The 22,535-nt window shown below is 44.4% G+C and overlaps 1 protein-coding gene across 13 annotated transcripts in view; it reads right to left on the bottom strand.

The window, feature by feature from the left end:
* The window catches only part of snx14 (sorting nexin 14), a 234,146-nt gene that overhangs the window by 200,822 nt on the left and 10,789 nt on the right, over positions 1-22,535 (bottom strand). For all 13 annotated transcript variants that reach the window (XR_009446141.1, XR_007248056.2, XR_007248055.2 and 10 more), the window contains exon 3: positions 1,375-1,451. Coding sequence is in view for 9 of the 13 variants with exons in the window: in XM_048535544.1 (XP_048391501.1) it covers positions 1,375-1,451 (77 nt within the window). In the remaining 4 variants the exon portion in view is untranslated. The remainder of the gene's footprint in view (positions 1-1,374; positions 1,452-22,535) is intronic.

A 22,535-nucleotide genomic window follows, 5' to 3' on the forward strand; every position in this document is an offset into this window, starting at 1 on the left:
TAAACTTAAAATTTATCCTTTAAGCATCATTTGCCTGTTAATTCATGTTTAATTTGCATTGTAAAATTATTTTGGGACTAATTAGAAGCAAATAAAATCTTGTTTGAAACCTTATTTGGGATGTAGAATCATAGCTGAGGAAGAATTTTGTAGGACTGAAAATATTAATTCTACTTCTCTCTCCAGAGATGCTTTAAGATTTTGATAACATAAAACAATAAAAACTTATTCCAGTCTTTATGTTACAGGAATAACAGGGTGTGGAGCTGGAGGAACACAGCAGGCCAGGCAGCAGAGGAAAGCTGACATTTCAGGCTGGGGCCCTTCTTCATCCACAGTTCTTACTATCTCTGACGATGTAATTAAACTAGAGATACAATGGAGTTAGAACAACAAAGTTTTAACGACAAGATTAGACAGTTTGGGCTCTGCAGGGCAACGGACAAACAGCACAGTGAGATTAAACCAGATGACATTTTAGCCAGCAAGGGCATAAAGGGTCAAATGGTCTCCTTCCGTGTCATAAATTTCTAATTTTCTACAACATTTCCACCTTATGCTGAACTAGAGGCTAACAAGTTAAAATGATCCTGAAACTCGTTGCTGCAAACTACTGAATTGTATTATCTTCATAACCTAATGTCATCGATGAATGTAATATTAGCATTAGCAGCTTAATCAATTTTCACTCTACCTCATTGTCATTACTTTTGCAGATCTTGTTTAAGGTGCAAGACACATGGTTTGTAATAAGACAGAAACAAGCAGAACAAATAACATTTACAATCTCCAGTCAGGTGCACCGACTGAACGTAATTTAGAGTTGAGTTTCCTGATAAATTTGCCATCTGAACTAAATATTGCAACATAAAACAGCAAAATAGTTCAGTTCTTTTCTTAATGCAATGAGAGATGCAGTAATTGACAAAGAACAGAACGAACAGTTTAATACCTCAAAGACAATGCCAATTATAATCTAAACACGAGATAGAGAATTTATCCAACCAATCCATGACCGCTCTGTTTACATAATTTCAGGATTAATGAGAAAGAGGAGGGGAGTCTGATAATTGGATAAACCTTCACAATGGTGTAAAATGTCTCTTGCCATTCTGTATGATTCTGTGTTCTTTCCAACATAATTATTAAATGGTTCAGGTTTGCCGAAGGCAGAAGGCTGTCTAGCATTACAAGAAAATATGGAAAGGTTATGCCCAAGAGATTATCACTCTCCTTCTCGGATTTCACAATTGTTACATGAAAATTCAACACAAATCATTTAAATTTGTCTTGAACGATGAGTTTCAAGTGATCTTGATGTAGTTTAGAACTTAACCACAGCTGCACATTTCCTCAGTTGGGTACTGCACTTACTTATGTCTTTTGCATTTGACTTTTCCACAGACAGCACAGCTATGACCTTGGGGAAAGAGTTCTTGCTGTTCTAGTTGCTATAAATAAGAAAAACAAAATTAGTGGTGTATTTTCACAGTTTAAACCGAACATCACTAGCATTCCAACATGAACAGTGTCAGTCTTGATCAATGAGGATTAAAGTGCGCTGGAAAAACAATGTAAATTTAGTTCATTAGCATCTCACTACTGGAATCTGTTTTATGCAACAATATGGTACGAAATTCACCTCAAGAAAAAGATTTTTTAATTTGAAACCTGAAAAGAAATAGCTTTAAAAGATGTTCTCAGAGTAAAGAATTAGATGGCACTTCTCATTGGATGTGGAGGAGGAGCAGTGCTGTGGCAGCTATTGCTTGGTTGCTCTCGGGTAATTCTTTGTTTGCCCTCAGAAAATAGCTGCTGGAATTAGCTGGTAGAATTCTCCTTCTAGAGATAGCTCTTTGCCACACTCTTCTAGGGACAGATACTTCAGGAGAGGTCAGGGCCTGCAATTATACTGATTGTGGAACCGTTATCTTCACACCAAATCTGTGGTTTCCATTGTGTTTACGCCCCTTATGTTTCTTATCAATTTAATTGGTTATCCGATTATTAAGAGCATGCGTGAATGGATTTCAATTGGAGTTGAACATCCGGTATCTCCTTAGGCCCCATTCTGTCTGCACTGGGTAGCCCAAGATCTCTCGAAGCTATCAGGTTTGATGATTGTTCTGTTAGAGGGGAGGTGTAAATTGGAAATTCAAGCTAAAAACAGTCTCGGACAGAAATCATTCTGACTCTGCTGCGTATTTGCTGCAGCCTCAGCCTAGGATTTTAGATACTGAAAAAGTCCAGAGTCATATCCAATATTTTAGGTAATGGAGACTTTTGGTAAAGCCAACAGAATAAATCTTTATCTTTGCCCTAAAAGATAATCTTAAATATGGACATGCATTATAATGAAGCATGATCTGATACAATGTCAAGGCATATTAAATAGTTGCTGCTGAATAACAATTGAGAGTTTTAAAAAAAAATGGCTCTAACCTAGGTAGATTGATACAAATGGCTGCACCGATGGCAAAGTTGAAATCAGCAGGCTGAAGCACAAATGTTAAATCTTCATGGTTTAGAACAAAGAGCAAAAAAAGTTACAGCATAGGAACAGGCCCTTCAGCCCTCCAAGAATGCACCCACGTGCTACCCATCACAACTGAACCCCCTACCCTTCCGGGGACCATATTCCTCTGCTCCCATTCTATTCATGTATTTGTCAAGACGCCCTTTAAACGTCACTATCGTATCTGCTCCCACTACCTCCCCCGGCAGCGAGTTCCAAGCACCAACCACCCGTTGCATTAAAAAAAAACTTGCCTCCTACATGACCTTTAAATCTTGCCCTTCACATCTTAAACCCATGGCCTCTGGTAACTGACTCTTCCACCCTGGAGAAAAAGCTGACTGCCCACTCTGTCCATGCCCTTCATAATCTTGTAAACCTCTATCAGGTTGCCCCTCCACTGCCGTCATTCCACTGAGAACCCAAGTTTCTCAAACCTCTCCTCATTGCTAATGCCCACCATACCAGGCAACATGCTAGTAAATCTTTTCTGTACCTTCCCCAAAGCCATAACATCTTTCTGGTAGAATGGGAATCAGAACTGAATGCCATATTCCAAATGCAGCCTAACTAAGGTTCTATAAAGCTGCAACATTACCTGCCCATTTTTAAACTCAATGCCCTGCTCAAATGAAGGCAAACATGTCGTATGCCTTGTTGACTACCACCTTCCACCTGCGTTGCTATTTTCAGTGACCTGTGTGCCTATACACCCAGATCCCTCTGCCTATCAGTACTGTTAAGGGTTCTGCCACTTACTGTATATGTTTGTAGGGCTCTACAACTTAATGGACAAGTTGGTAGTACCACCTGCTGCCCTTGATATGCAGCATCATTATTCGTGCAACTGTCGTACAATTTACACTTGCATAAATCTCCAGCTTGTACTTCACCCTCAGTTTACATGACTGAATGAAACAAGCCACAGATAACTCACTAACATTAATTAGTGATTTCAATTTGAAGTTAAATAATCATCTTAAACCAGTTGTCAGTATTCAGCAAGAACATCAATTTAGCAAAGGAACTGAAAATTTGGGCACTGCTTTCCAACAGTCAGAGCCCTCAAAAGAGGCAAAGGAAAAAATGTAAGAACGGGGATTTCTGTGAATAGTATTTTCTGGAGCAGGTGAATAAAGATGTCTAAAACAAATGAACATTCATTTTGTATGAGAACATTGTTATTGACACTTAGTGTTCTTCACTAAGGTTTTGAGCACTTTACAGCAAACCTAAGAAACACTTTGCAACCAAATACTAGGAAAGAATACAACAACAATGCAGAAAAGGGTCATTTGGCCCATAAGGTTGCCAGCAACGTTTTTGAACAGCAAACCTATTAGCAACACTTACTGTTTCAAATCCCTGCAAGTATTCTCCTTCATGCATTTGTACAATTCTCTTTAGAATGCTACTATTTAGTGTGTATTCACCACCCTATCAAAGGAGAGCTCCTAAATGGGTAGTTTGTGTTCGTATTCACAAAGGAGGGCGGCATGGAGGATGGTGAAATTAGTGTGGCGCATGCTAATCTGTGAGGGCATTTTGAGGTCAATAAAGAAGTAATGTTAAGTCTCTTGAAGAGCATTAAGCTGGGCAAGTCACCAGGCCCTGGAGCAATCTACACCAGTCATCGAGTGGGCCCAGAGAGGAGATCGGCTAGGCCTTGACCAAGATCTTTGTATCTTCTCTAGCCACCGGCAAGATCCCTGAAGACTGGCAGGTAGCCACTGTTGTTCCTCTAGTCAAGGAAAATAGGGGCAATCCAGGAAATTATAGACCAGTGAGTCTTACATGGACAGTGGGGGGAAATTACTGGAGAGAATTCTTTGGGATTCGATTTACACCAATCTAGAAAAACATGGCCTAATTAAAGACACAGCATGGCATGTGGCAGGCAGGTCATGTCTTACTAGCTTAATTGATATTTTTGCAGAGGTGACAAAGGTGACCAACGAGGGTTGAGCAGTAGATGTTGTCTACATGGATTTTAGTAAGGCTTTCAACAAGGTCCCTCATGGTAGGCTCATTCAGAAGATTAAGATACATGGGATCCACAGTAACTTGGCCGTTTAGATTCAGAATTGGCTTACCCATAGAAGATAGTATGTAGTGGTGGAAGGGTATTTTTCCAGCTGGAGATCCATAATTAGTCGTGTTCCACAGGGGTCTGTACTGGTACTTCTGCTGTTTGCAATTTACATAAATGACTCAGATGAAAATGTAGATGGGTAAGTTAGTAAGTTGGCAGATGATGCAAAGATCAGAGGCGTTGTGGATAATGCAGAAGGTTGTCAAAGGATACACCAGGATATAGATCAGTTACAGACAGACATGGGCAGAGAAATGGTAGATGGAATTTAATTGGGGCAGGTGTGAGCTATTGCGCTTTGGGAGAGCAAATGTTAAGGCAACATATACAGTTAATGGCAGGATTCTAAACAGCACTAATGTACAGAGGGATTTTGGAGTCTTAAGTCCATAACTCCCTGAAAGTGGCCACACAAGTAGATAGGGCAGCAAAGGCAGCTTGTGGAATACTTACTTTTATTGGTCAGGGTACTGAATACAAAAGTCAGGAAGTGATGTTGCAGATTTATAAAATTTTGACTTGGCCACACCTGGAGTACTGCATTCAGTTCTGGTTACCACATTACAGGAAGGATGTGGAAGCTTTGGAGAGGGCGCAGAAGAGGTTTACCAGGATGCTGACTGATGAGAGGGTATGAGCTACAGGGAGAGGCTGAACAAACTAGGATTGTTTTCTCTGGAGCAGCGGAGGCTGAGGTGAGGCATGATAGAAGTTTATAAGATTGAGAAGGTTTAACAGTCAATCTTTTCCCATTGTTGAAATGTTTAATATTAGAGGGCATGCATTTAAGGTGAGAGGGGTGAAAGCTCAAGAGATATGAGGGACAAGTTTGTCTTATTCCAGGTACTCACCACTTTCTGTAATACGCTACCAGGGGTGGTGGTAGAGGTCAATATGATAGGAGCATTTAAGGGCTTTTAGACAAACACATGAACATGCAAGGAATAGAGGGATATGGACCATGGACAGGCAGAAGGGATTAGTTTAACTTGGCATCATGTTCAGCACAACATTGTGGGCAAAATGGACTGTTCCTGGGCTGTACTGTGCCATGTTCTATCATGCAGTTATCCTAAATCTTAACTACTCATTGGGAAAATGTTTTTAGCCATGACTTGGCCTGGTTTTCTTTTAAAGACATTACAATTCAAATATTACATGTATTTTCAAAGCTTTTAATTTAACAAGCTGCCTCCACCATAGCATTTTTATCCTGGATTTATTCTTTTGACAGGGTTCTGGGGTGGGGGCGATGTCTCAAGCATACGGCTAACTGCGCTGAAAAGTGACAGAAATGACAAGTGAACCAATAAAGACCTTCTATCAAACTGAAGGTGTATTAACTCCTTATCATTCAACCGTATCCTTTTCACATAGTGGAGGGCCACATTTCCATGATTCAAGGTGACTTCTGATATCCAATAATCTGTATAGAAGGCATTCAATTTTAAGTACTATCTGAAGCATCCACACATCCCAAAATAAGGCAGATGTGTCTAGTGATTACATTTTCACTAAATTTAATTTGCTTCCATTGGATCACAAAATTCTGGTTTCTACATCCAATATGGCACCAAAACAATGATAAGAATATTAATTTATTGTTTCATTTTCTTGCAAACATTTGAGGTTGTAGCAATAAAATTCTGTCCATTTGGAGACAAAATACAGCAAGCTTTACACATCTTTATTAAAAGAAACCAAGCCCATGAAGGCTTTTTTCTAAAAAAAATCTTACTTTCCTACCTCTCTAAGCAATTTTGGTGATTTGAAAGTTAAATTTGTCATCCTCTTATTTTCATTTAGCAACATCAGTACTCATTAATGCTGCAGTCATACCCAGTGTTTCAAATGTTAACTAACTGATCCAAAATCCATTTGAAGCTATAAAAATTAAAAATGTATAACCTTTTATGCTGAAATAATGAAGTTACACTTGTTTCCCTAAAACAAAAGAAAATGCAGAGTGGCCCAAGAGATTTACAAATAACTAAGAAACCTTTGTAGGCAGATAATACAATGGCTTTCCATAGCCTGATTCCCTCTCAAAGACCATGGCCTCATATCCAGGTAGAAATTAACCACCCTTAAGATCACAATTCTATTCTCCCCTGGGACTAAATTAAAGTTTAAAGCATAACCAATCACAAATGTGACATTCCTAACTTTTCCCTGTAACATCATGACAACAGTCACTGTCAGCATCGCTATTTTAGTCACCATTTAAAAGGTGTGAATATCTCAGAGCTTCTAAGCAAGCAAGCCTGGGGCCCCTTAAACAAACCACTGTTTGTCATCAGTCAGAATTCAGTGTAAGCCACATGACCCCCTCCTTCCTCCATTTACCCTCTGGAAAGAAACAGTTCCAACACTTAATATTTATATCTGTAACATTATATGATGCTACATTAACTGAGAAGCTTATAAGAACAAGACCATCTTACATAAACTGGAAAATGGTATGTTAAGTACAAAATGTAATCTCACCGATAAGAGGAAATGATACACCAGGTAATTACGTATCACACCAATATAGGGAAGTAATATTGAAGCTACTATACATCTCACCAAATAAATCAGTGGCATTAACTGAGAAATAAAATACAGATCATATCAGATTGATGACAATATGAAGAGCAATTACATGGCAAACATTATCACAATGTGTGAAATAAATGTTAATTATATTATGTCTGAAACTGGTAAATTACACTGCCAGAGAGAGAAAATTAAAAGCAGCAGCAGGAAGTAAAGATAACAGTGCCAGAGGGAAGACAAAATAGCAACCCACAAATAGACATGGCAGCAGAAATCACAGTGAGCCTGAGGCAACAGTTTGGGAGACCAATAATTATTAAGCTACAGTAGGCAGTGAAGGGTACTACTGCTAAAAATGTCAGTGAGAAGTTAACAAGTGTCCTGGAGATGCAGAGTGTCACTAGAGTTGGAGTAAATTAAACAAAGAGGGAACAGTGTGGAAGCCATGCAGAGCAAGCTTAGCAGACATTATGCTCAGGATAACGAGTCCAACCATAGGAAGCACAGAGAATCAGATGGACCTGAGTGTATTTCCACTCATCCCTTTTTCAGGTAGATAAAGTGAGTAAATGTGGTATGAGATACTTGCCTTTATTAGTTGAGGCACCAGATCAAATGTGATTAAGGAGCCTCCTGCTGATTACCACTGACCACCTTCATTCTGTTGCTAAATCAGTACTCCAAGTTGAACATCACTTGGAAGAGGCAGTCAGAGTCATACAACACAGAAATGGAGTTTCCCAAACCAAACTAATCTCACTTGCCTGCATTTCACACAATCATAGAATCTCTAGAGAATGGAAGGCAGCCATTCGGCCCATCGGGTCAACACCAATCCTCCGAAGACAATCCTGCCCAGGCCCCATTACCCAACCCTATCACTGTAACCCTACATTTTCCACAGCTAATCCACAGTGCCTGCACATCCCTGGACACTACGCATAATTTAGCATGGCCAGTTCTCCCAACCTGCATGTTTGAGGAAACCAGAGTGCCTGGAAGAAACCCATGTAGACACAGCGAGAACACGCAAAATCCACAGTGACAGTCACCGGAGGTTGTAATCCAACACAGGTATCCAGCGCTGAAGGAGAAATGCTTAACCACTGAGTCACTTAAGCCCTTGAAACTATTCCTATTTATGTAATGTGCAATTGTCTAATAAATGTTGTAATTGTATCTGCATCTATCACTTTCTCACGCAGCTCATTCCACGTATGAGCCACCATTTACATGAGACATGTACAACACTGACCCTTTGGTCCAGCATGTCCATATACCAACCAGATATCCTAAATTAGTCTAGTCCCATTTGGCCCAGATTGTCCTATGCCTTTCAGGTTTCACAACATCCTTCGTATAGCAGACAGACCAGAATTGAATGTAGTACTCCAAAAGTGGCCTAACCAATGTCCTGTACAGCTGCAACATGGCCTCCTAACTCCTGCACTCAATGCACTGACCAATAAAGACATACCAATTGCCTTTTTCGCCACCCTGATTATATGTAACTTCACTTTCAAAAAACTGTGAACATGCATCCCAAGGTCCAATGTATGGCAACACTGCCCAATTCCTTACCATTAGTGTATATGTCTGTCCTTATTTGCCCTACCAAAATGTGGCATCACATTTACGTAGACTAAACTCCATCTGCCACTCATCAGCCCATTTGCCAATCTGACCAAGGTCCCATTGTCCTCTAAGGTAATCACCTTCACTGTCCACTACACCACCAATTTTGGTATCTGCAAATTTACTAACCATACCTCCCATATTCACATAAAAGCAGCAGATCCAAAACAGATCGTGGCAGCACACCACTGGTCACAGTCCTCTAGACCGAAAAACAACCCTCCATCACCACTCTGTCTCCTACCTTCAAGCCTATTTTATATTCAAATGGTTCTCTCTCCCTGGATTCCATGCAATCCAATCTTGCTAACCAGTCTACCATGTTGAACTTTGTCAAACGCCTAGGTGAAATCTATACAGACAATATCCACTGCTTTTATCTTCAATTATCTTAGCTACTTTTTCAAAAAACTCAATCAAATTAATGATTTTCCACACACAAATCCATCAGTTATTTCTAATCAGTCCTCTCTAACAACTTTCTCACTACTGTCAGAGTCAGTCTCTAGTTCCCTGGTTTTACCTTATCACCTTCCTTAAATAATGGCACCACATAAGCCAACCTCCAGTCTTCTAGCTCCTAACCTGTGGTTGTCGATGACACAAATATCTCAGCAAGGGGCCCAGCAATCATTTCCTTAGCTTCCCACAAAGTTCTGGGGTACACCTGATCAGGTCCCAGGGATTTATCCACCTTCGGGTTTTAAAATGCCCAGCACCTCCTCTTCTGTAAGATGGGCACTTTAAGATTTCACTATTTATCTTTCCAAGTTATGTAACTTCCATATCCTTCTCCACAGTAAACATTGATGCAAAATAGTCTTTGGTATCTCACCCATCTCCTGTCACTCCACACACTGGTGGCCTTGCTGATCTTTAAGCGATCCTGTTCTCTCTTTAGTTACTCTTCTGTCCTTAATTTATTTGTAGAATATCTTTGGAATCTCCTCAACCCTACTTGCCGAAGCTATCTCCCACTCTCCTGCTCTTTTTTTGCTGTCTTGAATTCCCCCTTGATTATTCTCCTATTGCCCTTGTAGTCTTCTAGGGATTCACTCTATGCCTGCTGTCTATACCTAAAATATTTACTTTTTTTCTTCTTGACTAGAGAGTCAAGTTCTCTAGTCATCCAGCATTCCTTACATCTATCAGCCTTGCAGTTCACACTAACAAGAACATAGTCTTTGGACTCTCGTTATTTTAGTTTTGCAGGCTTCCCACTTTATAGCTGTCTCTTTACCTGCAAATATCCACTCCCAAACAACTTTTGAAAGTTCTTGCCTAATAGCATCAATATCAGCCTTCCTCCGATTTAAAACCTAATTTTTAAGAACTGGTGTCTCCTTTTCTGTACAACTTTATGATCACTGCTTATTTCCCAAGGCAAGATCAAGTTTTGCTCCTTCTTAAATAGGTACATCCACATACTGAATAAGAAAGTTTTCTTGTACACACCCGTCCATCCAACCGCATAACACTACATTGTACCCAATCAATGTGTGAGTAGTTAAAATCCCCTACCTTCTTATTCTTACAGATAACTGAGATGTCCTTACAAATTTGCTTTTCAAATTCCCTCTGGGGGGTTTATAAGGTAGTCCCAATAAGATGATCATCCCTTTCTTACTTCTCAGTCCCACCAAATATGTACGTATTCCCCAGAATATCCTCCCTAAACCTAAAAGGTTAAACTTAACGAACAGCACCACTTCCCCACCACCCCCCTACCAACTCTTCTACCAACCTTTCTATCCCTCCTATTCAATGGAACATTAAGATGTCAGTCCTGCGCCTGCCTGAGCCACATTTCGAATACAACTATGATATCCCAGACCTATATTCACAACCGCACACCAAATTCAACTGCCTTACCTGTCCGGCCACAGGCCTTGAAATAAATGCCATTTAATTTATCAGTCCTACCTCATCTCTGCCGAGTGCTTTTCTCAACTGGACCAGCCTCAGACTCATCTCTTTCTCTCTCTTTCTCTCTCTTTCTCTCTCTCTCTCTCTCTGGGTTCCAACTCTCCACCATCCCTCCACTCATCCCCTACCCACACACCCCCGAAATTCTTCAATCCCACCTTATCTCTCCGATACCCCCCAATACTAGTTGAAATCCTCCCAAATAGCTCTAACAAATCTCCCAATTAGTATGAGTCCCCTTCCAAGTTAGGTGTACCCTAAGATAACAAAGCGTAGAGCTGGGTGAACACAGCAAACCAAGCAGCATTAGAGGAGCAGGAAGGCTAACGTTTCAGGCCTAGGCCCCTCATCAGAAATGGGGAGAAGGAAGTTCTGAAATAAATTGGGGGGGGTGGGGGGCGGCGGCAGGCGGGGTGGTGGCAGATAGAAGATGGATAGAGGAGAAGATCGGTGGACAGGAGACAGAACAGTCAGAGGTGGTGATGGAGCCAGTAAAGGTGAGTGTAGGTGGGGTGATGGGGAGGGGATAAGTCTGTCCGGGGAGGACGGACAGGTCAAGGGGACGGGATGAGGTTAATAGGTAGGAGATTTGAGGGGGGGGGGGGGGGGCTTGAGCTAGGAAGGAAGAGGGGATAAGCAAAAGGATAGGTTGGGGAGACGGGGACGAGCTGGGCTGGTTTTCAGATGTGGTAGGGGGAGGGGAGATTTTGAAGCTTGTGAAGTCCACATTGATACCATTGGGTTGCAGGGCTCCCAAGCAGAATATGAGTTGCCATTCCTGCAACCTTCAGATATCATCACCGTGGCACTGCAGGAGGCCCAGGATGGACATGATGTCTCCGGAATTTGGGGGGGGGGGGGGGGGGGGGGGGGGAGAGGAGAAAGGAGGAAGCGAGCAGGGAGGAGTCGAAGTAGTTCACGACTGGGGTGCAGTTGTTTAATGCAAACCGAGCTTAGTTGGTCTGCAAAGCTGTCCCCAAGCTTCCACTTGGCTTCCCTGATGTAGAGGCGGCCACAACAGGAACAGCAGATGCAGTATACCACATTTTCAGATATGCAGGTGAACATCTGATTGATGTGTAAAGTCTTCTTGGGGCCTGGGATGGGGGCGAGGGGGGAGGTGTAGGGGCAGGTGTAGCACTTCCTGCAGTTGCAGGTGAAAGTGCTGGGTGTGGTGGGGTTGGAGGGGACTGTGGAGCGGAAAAGAGAGTCACAGAGAGAGTCGTGCCTCCGGAAAGCAGATAAGGGTGGGGAGGGAAAAATGTCTTTGGTGATGGGGTCAGATTGCAGATGGCGCAAGTGTCTGAGGATGATGCATTGGATCCGGAGGTTGGTGGGGTGGTACGTGAGGACAAGGGGGATTCTATTTTGGTTTCTTTTATTGCGGGGAGGGGGTGTGAGGGATGAGTTGCGGGAAATGCAGAAGTCACAGTCGGGGGGGGGGGGGGGGGGGGGTTCTCGACTACTGGGTGGTGGCAGGGGGTGGGACAGAGTTGCGGTCCTTGAAAAACAAAGACATCCGAGATGTACAAGAGTGGAATGCCTCAGCCTGGGAGCAGATGCAGTGGAGGTGAAGGAATCTATCCTTCTTTTGCTGGTCACTTTTACCCCAGAAGAGATTCTATTGATCCAAAAAGTATATCCTTCTCCCCTGTAGCAGCTCCTCAGCCACGCATTCATCTGCTCTATCCTTGTATTCCTGCTCTCACTAGCACATGGGAGTAATGTAGATATTACCTACATTTTAAACTACTGCCTAATTCCCTATATTCTCTACTCAGAACCTCATCCTATGTCAATGGAACCAACATATACAATGAACTACTCTCTCCTTTGAGAATGTTCTGCACTCACTCAGATATATCCTTGAACCTTGCACAAGGAGGCTACACTCCATTCTGCTGTCTCCCTGTCTGTCGCAGAAACGTCCATCTGCACTTCTGACTAGACAGTCCCCTATTACAATCGATCACCTGGAACTCGACAGTACAGCGAGTTTCAGGACCAAAAACCAAGCTGTCAGTGTTCCATTTCTGATAGTCCATCACCCCTTACATTTTTCAAAATAGGAAAATTGTTTGACAAGGGGACAGTCACAGGAGACTTCTGCACTACCTACCTAACTCTATTTTCCCCATCTTTCCTAGGGATAATCCATCTGTCCGGCTATACGTGCAGTTTTTCTACCTTCCCAAAACTGCCATTCAGTACACTCCCTCACTCCTGTAAACTCATTACCTCTAACTGCTGGACCAATCAATCCATGCAATCCAGTAGGATTCACAACTAAATGGACTTTCTGTAGACAAATCATCAGGAACATTGAAATTCTCACCAGTCTCCCACATCTGACAGGTAGCGCACACTCTACCAAAGGCCATTTATGCACCTTAACCTACAGACCAGAAAGTTGCAGTCCTCCTGCTCTAAAAACACTGCTCTAGTGTAACTTAGTACTTAACCAAGAAAACTGATCTCAAAACATTAAAAAACCCCATCCTACTCAATATTGTAGATTAAGATTTATTTCATAGAATTTCATTTCACAGAATCCCTACCGTGTGGAAACAGGCCCTTGGCCCAAGTCCACAACCGACCCTTGGAGCATCCCACACAGACCTATACCTATAACCTATCTAAACTATAGATCCATGAACACTACGGGCAATTTAGCATGGCCAATGCACCTAGCCTGCACAGCTTTGGACTGTGGGAGGAAACTGGAGTACCCAGAGGAAATCCACGCAGACATGGGGAGAACACAGACAGTCACCAGAGGGTGGAATCGAACTCGGGTCTTTGGTGCTGCAAGACAGCAGTGCTAACAACTGAGCCACTGTGCTGCCAATTTTGTTTTATAATATTTTTTTAAAAAACACTTAGCTGATGCCCCAGTTGTGTGTAGCTCCAAAACTTTACTCTATTTTTCTTGGATCGAGCTCCGACATCCAGAGATGCTTCAAACTTCACAGCCAGTCAGATGTCAAGGGCTGTCACTTTCACTGACACCAATACTGGGCAAAGACCTGTATGGTTGTGATGCTCTACACCCGAACTGTGCTGGGATCATTCTGCAGCATAAGGTACACAGTTTGAAAGGAAAGCTTTGAGCTAACAACTGGGTGAAGGGATTGTAAAAGGGGAAATGTAGTGAACTAGAAGGAAACTAAAGCAGACTTAGTTAGCACACCTAGGGTACAAATAACATCCAGAGTACAACAGGAAGGGATAAATGTTAAAACTCTGATTGGAACGATGTGCTGGAAATCAAGCTCCACTATTCCACAAGTGATCACAAATATGAAACGCAATGAAATTAATCTCTAAAATGGTTAATGTTGGGTTGTGACCAGTAAGGATGAAACAAACAAACACTAGGTTTCACAGCAAACAAGAAAACCAAACAATTTATTCAAACCCACTTAGTCAGCGCGAATGTAAAGTGCATCGTGGAAGACCATCCCCTGTGACATGCAGGAGGAAGAGCATCCAACCAGAGGGTGCCGAGACATTGTTTGTTTGTATTTTCAGGGATAGTACCAGATTGTATGACACCAAGCCCACAGGCAGAGCAGCCACTCAATTGGTCCTGCCATCTAACATCGAGGTCTAAGACAAAAGTACGTGGGAAAGTCCGAATCAGTTATCATCTCTGGATGAGCTGACCTAGGCCCTCAAATCCTTAGAAAAGGATAAAACTCCCAGAAGCAATGGCTTACCGGCTGTTTTGTATTCTGCTCTATGGGACTTGATTGGCCAGGACCTACTGGAGGTGTACAATCTCAGAGGCTCACGTTCCTCAGGGTTACAACCACCGACACACCAGTTAGGGGTTGGATGCCTGCCTCATCAGCATGAGGCAGAAGGCGGCTTTGACAGAATTTTGCATAGGTACATGTGGGACTTACTCTCCAAAACGTGCTCTGAGAATCTGTAACTGGATTCGAATGCCTGACACCAACATTGTTTGCATAGTCTCAATCAATGTGAGAGAATCAGAAAGCTTCCCGATCAGATCCAGAGTCAGGTAGGGCTGCCCACTCTCTCCTGCCTTGTTTGTGTGTCATGTAGAGCACTTTGCTGAGTCCATTAGGACCTACGCGAACCTGAGAAGGGTGATGATTCCAGACAGCAGAGGCCAGCAGGTCATAGCCATGATGTTGCCATTTCCAACCTAGAATCGCAAACAGTGCCCAGAATCACAAGCATCTGTGACCAGTTCAAACAGGTCTCAGGGGCCAAGATAAATTGAGGCAAGACCAAGGCCATGTTCTCTGGGAACTGGGCTGACAATCCTTTATTCCCTTCACCATCGGGACAGATTACCTGAAGGTGCTGGGAACATGGTTTGGAGGGATCAGGGCGTGCACCAAATCTTGGAGGAGAACAAAGTGAAGCAGAAGGTGGCCCATTGGGAACACCACTCCCTCTCCATTGAGAGTAGAATCCTGGTCGTCAGATATGAGGCACTGTCTGTTGTATGTGGCGTAAGTGTGGCCCATCCCCAAAACTATGCTGTTTTAGTCATCCGAGCCATCTTCCACTTCATCTGGAAGCCTAAGATAGACTGGATCTGTAGGGTCTCCATGTACAAAACTCTGGAAAGTGGTGGGGGGGTGGGAAGAAGAACATACCCAATATTGCTCTCATTCTTTTGACCACATTAGTGTATGGCTGCATAAAGGTCTGTGTAGACTCTCTGTATGCAAACACTAAATCATTATGTACTGAGGTTCTATCTGAGCTCATTGCTGCGAGGGGTAGGACTGGCCTTGCTGCTGTGGAATGCTCCGAGTAGTTGGACTGTTCCATATCAACTGTACTTCATAGAGAAGTTTATGAAGAAAAACACTTTGACCACAAGTCCATGAGGAGGTGTCCAGCATCCTTCAAACCCAGCCGGAAAAGGAAAGGGTGGGTCCCATCACGTGGTTCCCTCAGCAGACTGTCAAAGTCATTTGGCAGAATGCCTCGACACCACAGATTTCCAATAAGCACCACTCAGCTGGTGGTGAGGTCATTACCAGTGAGATCCTTTATATCAGCCCAGTCTGCCTGCATGACTGCACGCTGCCCTCAAAGTGGCCAGAGGCAGGAAGAACACAGCAAGCCAAACAGCATCTACAGGAAAGGAGCAGTCAACGTTTTGGGTATTACCCTTCTTCAGGACTGAATGTGGGGTTAGGGGGAGATGCAGTTTTTTTTGGGGGGGGGGGGTTGGCAGGGGTAGCGGAATGGTGGTGATAGGTGCACAACTGTAGTAGGTATGATCTGGTTGATTGATGGAATGGATGAATCCAGTTGGTTACTGGAAGGGAGGGTGAGTAGGAATAGAAGGGAGGACGTAGGCTGGAAAGAGGACCAGGGGATGAGTGGGAAGGCTATTTGAAATTACAGAACTCAACATTGAGCCCTCTGGGCTGTACAGTGCACAAGCAGAAGATAAAGGTGTTGTTCATCAAATTGGCATTGTCTCACAAATGACACTGGAGGCAGCTGAGGCTGGACATGTGGGAGGGGGAGTTGAAATGGGTGGTGACCAGGAAGTTAGGTTGGCCATTACAGGCCAGGCAAAAACTTACTTATTTACATTTCTGGTTGAGCAGCAGCACGAGCGGGAGCTTGGAGCAGGAGCCTGTCGGGATGCCGGTGAGTCACTGTTTTTGAATCTATAAAAAGCTTACCTTGTGAATAGGCGGAGTGTACGCTGAGCAGGAGCAGACACGGGACTGCTGAGTAAGTGAGGTAATATATTTGTGTGGTTGCGTTACCCGAAACACTACCCGGGTAGTGTCTCCCACCCATCCTCCTCCTCTAACCAAAAAAAGGTTCTGTGTGCCTGTTTTTTTTATTCTTTATTTTTTAACAGTCTTGGGAATTTAGAATAATGGGAACGGAGGTCAGGGCAGTTGAATGTTCCTCCTGCAGAATGTGGGAGGTAAGTGTCACCACTAGTGTCCCTGCTGACTACATCTGCAGGAAGTGCACCCAACTCCAGCTCCTTGAAAACTGTGTTAGGGAACTGGAGGTGGAGCTGGATGAACTTCGGATCATTCGGGAGGCAGAGGGGGTTATTGAGATGAGTTACAGGGAGGTAGTCACTCCTCAGGTAGAAGAAAAAGGCAGATGGGTTACTGTCAGGGGACGGAAAGGGAATCGGCAGGCAGTGCAGGGATCCCCTGTGGCCATTCCCCTCGACAATAAGTATACCGTTTTGGATACTGTTGGGGGGGACGACTTACCAGGGGAAAGCAGTGGGGCACAGGTCTCTGGCACAGAGTCTGTCCCTGCTGCTCAGAAGGGAAGGGGGAAGAGGAGCAGAGCAGTAGTCATTGGGGACTCCATAGTTAGGAGGACAGATAGGAGATTCTGTGGGGACCAGACAGACTCACGGTTGATGTGTTGCCTCCCAGGTGCCAGGGTGCATGATGTCTCTGATCGTGTTTTTGGGATCCTTAAGGGGGAGGGGGAGCAGCCCCAAGTCGTGGTCCACATTGGCACCAATGACATAGGGAGGAAGAAAGATGGGGATTTAAGGCAGAAATTCAGGGAGCTAGGATGGAAGCTTAGAGCTAGGACGAACAGAGTTGTTGTGTCTGGTTTGCTGCCCTTGCCACGTGCTAGTGAGGCGAGGAATAGGGGGAAGAGAGAGGAGTTCAACACGTGGCTACAGGGATGGTGCAGGAGGGAGGGTTTTGGATTCTTGGATAATTGGGGCTCTTTCTGGGGTAGGTGGGACCTCTACAAGCAAAATGGTCATCACCTGAACGAGAGGGGTACCGATATCCTGGGGGGGAAATTTACTAAGGCTATTTGGGTGGGTTTAAACTAATTCAGCAGGGGGATGGGCACCAAAATTGTAGTTCGACTATAGAAAAGGTTGAGAGTAGGGTGGTCCGAAATAAAGTTTCAGGGACGCAAGATGGCACCGGCAAGCAAGACGTTGGTTTGAAGGGTGTCTACTTCAATGCCAGGAGCGTCCGGAATAAGGTGGGTGATCTTGCAGCATGGGTTAGTACCTGGGACTTCGATGTTGTGGCCATTTCGGAGACATGGATAGAGCAGGGACAGGAATGGTTGTTGCAGGTTCCGGGATTTAGATGTTTCAGTAAGAACAGAGAAGATGCTAAAAAAGGGGAGGGGGGGTGTGGCATTGTTGGTCAGGGACAGTATTACAGTTGCAGAAAAGATGTTTGGGGACTCGTCAACTGAGGTAGTATGGGCTGAGGTTAGAAACAGGAAAGGAGAGGTCACCCTGTTGGGAGCTTTCTATAGGCCTCCGAATAGTTCCAGAGATGTAGAGGAAAGGATTGCAAAGATGATTCTTGATAGGAGTGAGAGAGACAGACAGGGTAGTTGTCATGGGGGACTTCAACTTGCCAAATATTGACTGGGAACACTATAGTTCGAGTACTATAGATGGGTCAGTTTTTGTCCAGTGTGTGCAGGAGGGCTTCCTAACAGGATGTAGATAGGCCAACAAGGGGCGAAGCCACATTAGATTTGGTACTTGGTAATGAGCCTGGCCAGGTGTTTGATTTGGAAGTAGGTGAGCACTTTGGTGATAGCGATCACAATTCTGTTACGTTTACTTTTGTGATGGAAAGGGATAGGTGTATACCACTGGGCAAGAGTTATAGCTGGGGGAAAGGCAATGACGATGAGATTAGGCAAAATTTAGGGAGCATAGGATGGGGAAGGAAACTGCAGGGAATGGGCACATTAGAAATGTGGAGCCTATTCAAGGAAAAGCTCCTGTGTGTTTGAGGTAAGTATGTACCTGTCAGGCAGGGAGGAAGCTGCAGAGCGCAGGAGCCGTGGTTTACGAAGGAGGTGGAATCTCTGGTCAAAAGGAGGAAGAAAGAAGGCTTATGTTAGGATGAGATGTGAAGGCTCAGTTAGGGCGCTTGAGGGCTATGAGGTAGCCAGGAAAGACCTAAAGAGAGAGCTCAGAAGAGCCAGGAGGAGATATGAGAAGTTGTTGGCGGATAGGTTCAGTGCAAACCCTAAGGCTTTCTATAGGTATTTAAGGAATAAAAGAATGACAAAAGTAAGATTAGGCCCAATCAAGGACAGTAGTGGTAAGTTGTGTGTGGAGTCAGATGAGATAGGGGAAGCGCTAAATGAACATTTTTCAACACTATTCACTCTAGAAAACGACAATGTTGTCGAGGAGAATACTGAGATACAGGCTACTTGACTAGGTGGGATTGAGGTTCACAAGGAAGAGGTATTAGAAATCCTACATAGGGTGAAGATAGATAAGTCCCCTGGGCCGGATGGGATTTATCCTCGGATCCTCTGGGAAGCCAGGGAGGAGATTGCCGAGCCTTTGGCATTGATCTTTAACTCGTCATTGTCTACAGGAATAGTGTCAGATGACTGGAGGATAGCAAATGTGGTTCCCTTGTTCAAGAAGGGGAGCAGAGACAACCCTGGTAATTATAGACCAGTGAGCCTTACCTCAGTTGTTGGTAAAGTGTTGGAAACGGTTATAAGGGATAGGATTTATAATCATCTAGAAAAGAATAAATTGATTAGGGATAGTCAGCACGGTTTTGAGAAGGGAAGGTCGTGCCTCACAAACCTTATTGACTTCTTTCAGAAGGTGACCAAACAGGTAGATGAGAGTAAACCAGTTGATGTGGTGTATATGGATATCAGCAAGGCGTTCGATAAGGTTATTGTAGGCTATATAAGTAGGCTATTGTACAAAATGCGAAGGAATGGAATTGTGGGAGATATAGCAGTTTGGATCGGAAATTGGCTTTCTGAAAGAAGGCAGAGGGTGATAGTTGATGGGAAATGTTCATTGTGGAGACCAGTTACTAGTGGTGTACTGCAAGGGTCGGAGTTGGGTCCACTGCTGTTTGTCATTTTAATAAATGACCTGGATGAGGACGTAGAAGGATGGGCTAGTAAATTTGCAGACGACACTAAGATCGGTGGAGTTGTGGATAGTGACGAAGGATGCTGTAGGTTGCAGAGAGACATAGATAAGCTGCAGAGCTGGGCTGAGAGGTGGAAAATGGAATTTAAAGCAGACAAGCGTGAGGTGATGCACTTTGGTAGGAGTAACCAGAATGCAAAGTACTGGGCTAATGGTAAGATTCTTAATAGTGTAGATGAGCAGAGAGATCTCGGTGCCCATGTACACAGATCCTTGAAAGTTGCCACCCAGGTTGACAGGGCTGTTAAGAAGGCATACAGTGTTTTAGCTTTTATTAATAGAGGGATCGAGTTCCGGAACCAAGAGGTTATGCTGCAGCTGTACAAAACTCTGGTGCGGCTGCACTTGGAGCAATGCGTCCAGTCTGGTCACCTCAATATAAGAAGGATGTGGAAGCTTTGGAAAGGGTGCAGAGGAGATTTACTAGGATGTTGCCTGGGATGGAGGAAAGGTTTTACGAGGAAAGGCTGAGGGACTTGAGGCTGTTTTCATTAGAGAGAAGAAGGTTGAGAGGTGACTTAATTGAAACATATAAAATAATCAGAGGGTTAGATAGGGTGAATAGGGAGAGCCTTTTTCCTAGGATGGTGACAGCCAGCACGAGGGTAATAGCTTTAAATTGAGGGGCGAAAGATATAGGACAGATGTCAGAGGTGGTTTCTTTACTCAGAGAGTAGTAAGGGAATGGAACGCTTTGCCTGCAACGATAGTAGATTCGCCAACTTTATGTACATTTAAGTCGTCATTGGATAAGCATATGGATGTACATGGAATAGTGTAGGTTAGATGGGCTTGAGATCGGTATGACAGGTCGGCACAACATCAAGGGTCGAAGGGCCTGTACTGTGCTGTAATGTTCTATGTTCTATTATTCTACATTTGGTCTCACCAATGTACAAAAGACCACATGGGGAGCACTAGATGCAACAGACTAGGTTGAAGAGATGCAGTTGGAGCTCTGTCTCACTCGGAAGAACTATTCAGGACCTTGAATGGATGGGAAGGAGGTGGGGTGTCGGCAGGTGTTACATCTTTTATAGTTACAGGGGAAAGTACTGGTCGCATTGCAGTGGTTGGTAGGGAGCGTGGCACGACTAAGGAGTGGCAAAGGGAGTGGTCCTTGCTGAAGGCAGAGGTGGACAGGGAATGGACGATGTTCTGGGTGGTGGGGTGTGTTTGGAATTGATGGAAGTATGTGAGGGTGATGCATTGAATGCGGAGGCTGATGGGGTGGAAAGTGAGGAAAGGCAGATCCTATCTTTATTAAATAGCTGGGTGGGAGGGGAGAGAAGAGCGCTGTTTTAAAATGGAAGATATCCAGGATGCATGGCAGTGGGAGTGGAACATCTCATCAGAGCAGATGCAAGAGAGGCAGACAAATTGGGAAAAGGGATGGAGTTTTTTTTCAACATATAGGTTGGGAGGAAGAGTAATCTAGGTCGCTAGGGGAATCTGGGTTTGTGGTAAATGCTGATCCATAAACTGTCGCCAGAAATGTAAATGGAGAAGTTAAGAAAGGGGAACGAGGTGTCTGAGACAGACTAAGTGAATTTGATGACAGGGTGGAAGTTGTTAGCAAAGTCAATGAACTGCTCCAGTTCATTCTGGGTGCAAGATGCAGCACCAATGCAGTTATTGATGTAACTGTGGAAGAGTTGGGGAACAATACCGGTGTATGTACAGAAGAGGGACTGTTCTAACCAACAAGCAGGCAGATGTAGCTGGGCCCCATGCATGTGCCTGTGGCAACACCCTGGATTTGCAGAAAGTAGGAAGAATTGAAGCAGAAGTTATTGAGGGGGAGGTCTACTTTAGCAAGGTGGAGGAGGGTATGGGGAGAAGAGAGGTGGCTGGGGACTCGATGGGTCTGTTGGAGGAAAACTGAGACCCTGTAGGCCATCCTTGTCTGGTACAGACATGTACAGGAATTGCATGTCACAGTAAATATGAAGCATGGGGGCCAAAGAACTGGCAGTTTCCAAAGCGGTGGAGCGCATGGTTTATGTCCCAGTTGCAGGTGGGAGTGCCTCGATCAAAGAGGAACGGAATGGAGTTGAAGTTGGAAGAGATGAGTTCGGTGGGGCAGGAGCATGCGGAGACAATGCATGGGCCAGAGCAGTTGGGTTTGTGGATCCTGAGACACAGGTAGAACCAGGCAATGCAGGACTGGGGACTCTCAGGCTAGAGGTGGAGGAGGAGAGGTCATGGACAATGTGGAAGGCGGTGACTTGATGGGCCATAGTGGGATCGTGGTCCAGAGGGAGGCAGGACATGGTGTCGAAGAGGTGGTATTTGGCCTCTGCAACATAAAAGTCTGTCCCCCAGGCAGCCAGCGCCCTGCCTGTGTCAGCAGGTTTGACAGTGAAATGGGGATCTGTGCAGAGACAGTGGAGCACTGCACATTCAGCAGGAAAGAGGTGAATGGAGAAATTGAGGCGGTCGATGTCACGTTAGCTGTTAGCATTGAAGAGCCGGCAGGCGGTGTCCAATATCCAAGAGGCAGGAGAAGTCGCCTCCAGAGGGTGGGTGGGAGTCTTTAATCAAAAGGTGGAAGAATGGAGGCAGGAGCAGCAAGAGATTCCCACAAAGTGATGGAGGGGCACAAACGTGAGCCTTTACTGAGGACAGATCGGTTGGCCTCACAGAGTGGGGTCGGGGGTATCTCAAGGAGGCTGAAGGAGGGGGCGGGGGTAAGACAATTGCATGCAGTGAGCGAGAATTGGACATGGTGTGAGGGGGGACATAGTTGAGAGAGAGAATGGAGGTCGAGAGGGTAGTGGTGGGGGAGTAAGATGGAGCAGCAGAGGGGGTGGGAGAGATGTTGTAGAGAGGAGGGAGGGGCTGGCTGGTGGGCAGTAAGACACAGGACTGAGCCTGAG

Source organism: Stegostoma tigrinum, chromosome 9 (assembly GCF_030684315.1).
Source record: "Stegostoma tigrinum isolate sSteTig4 chromosome 9, sSteTig4.hap1, whole genome shotgun sequence".
NCBI classification, from domain to species: Eukaryota; Metazoa; Chordata; class Chondrichthyes; order Orectolobiformes; family Stegostomatidae; genus Stegostoma; species Stegostoma tigrinum.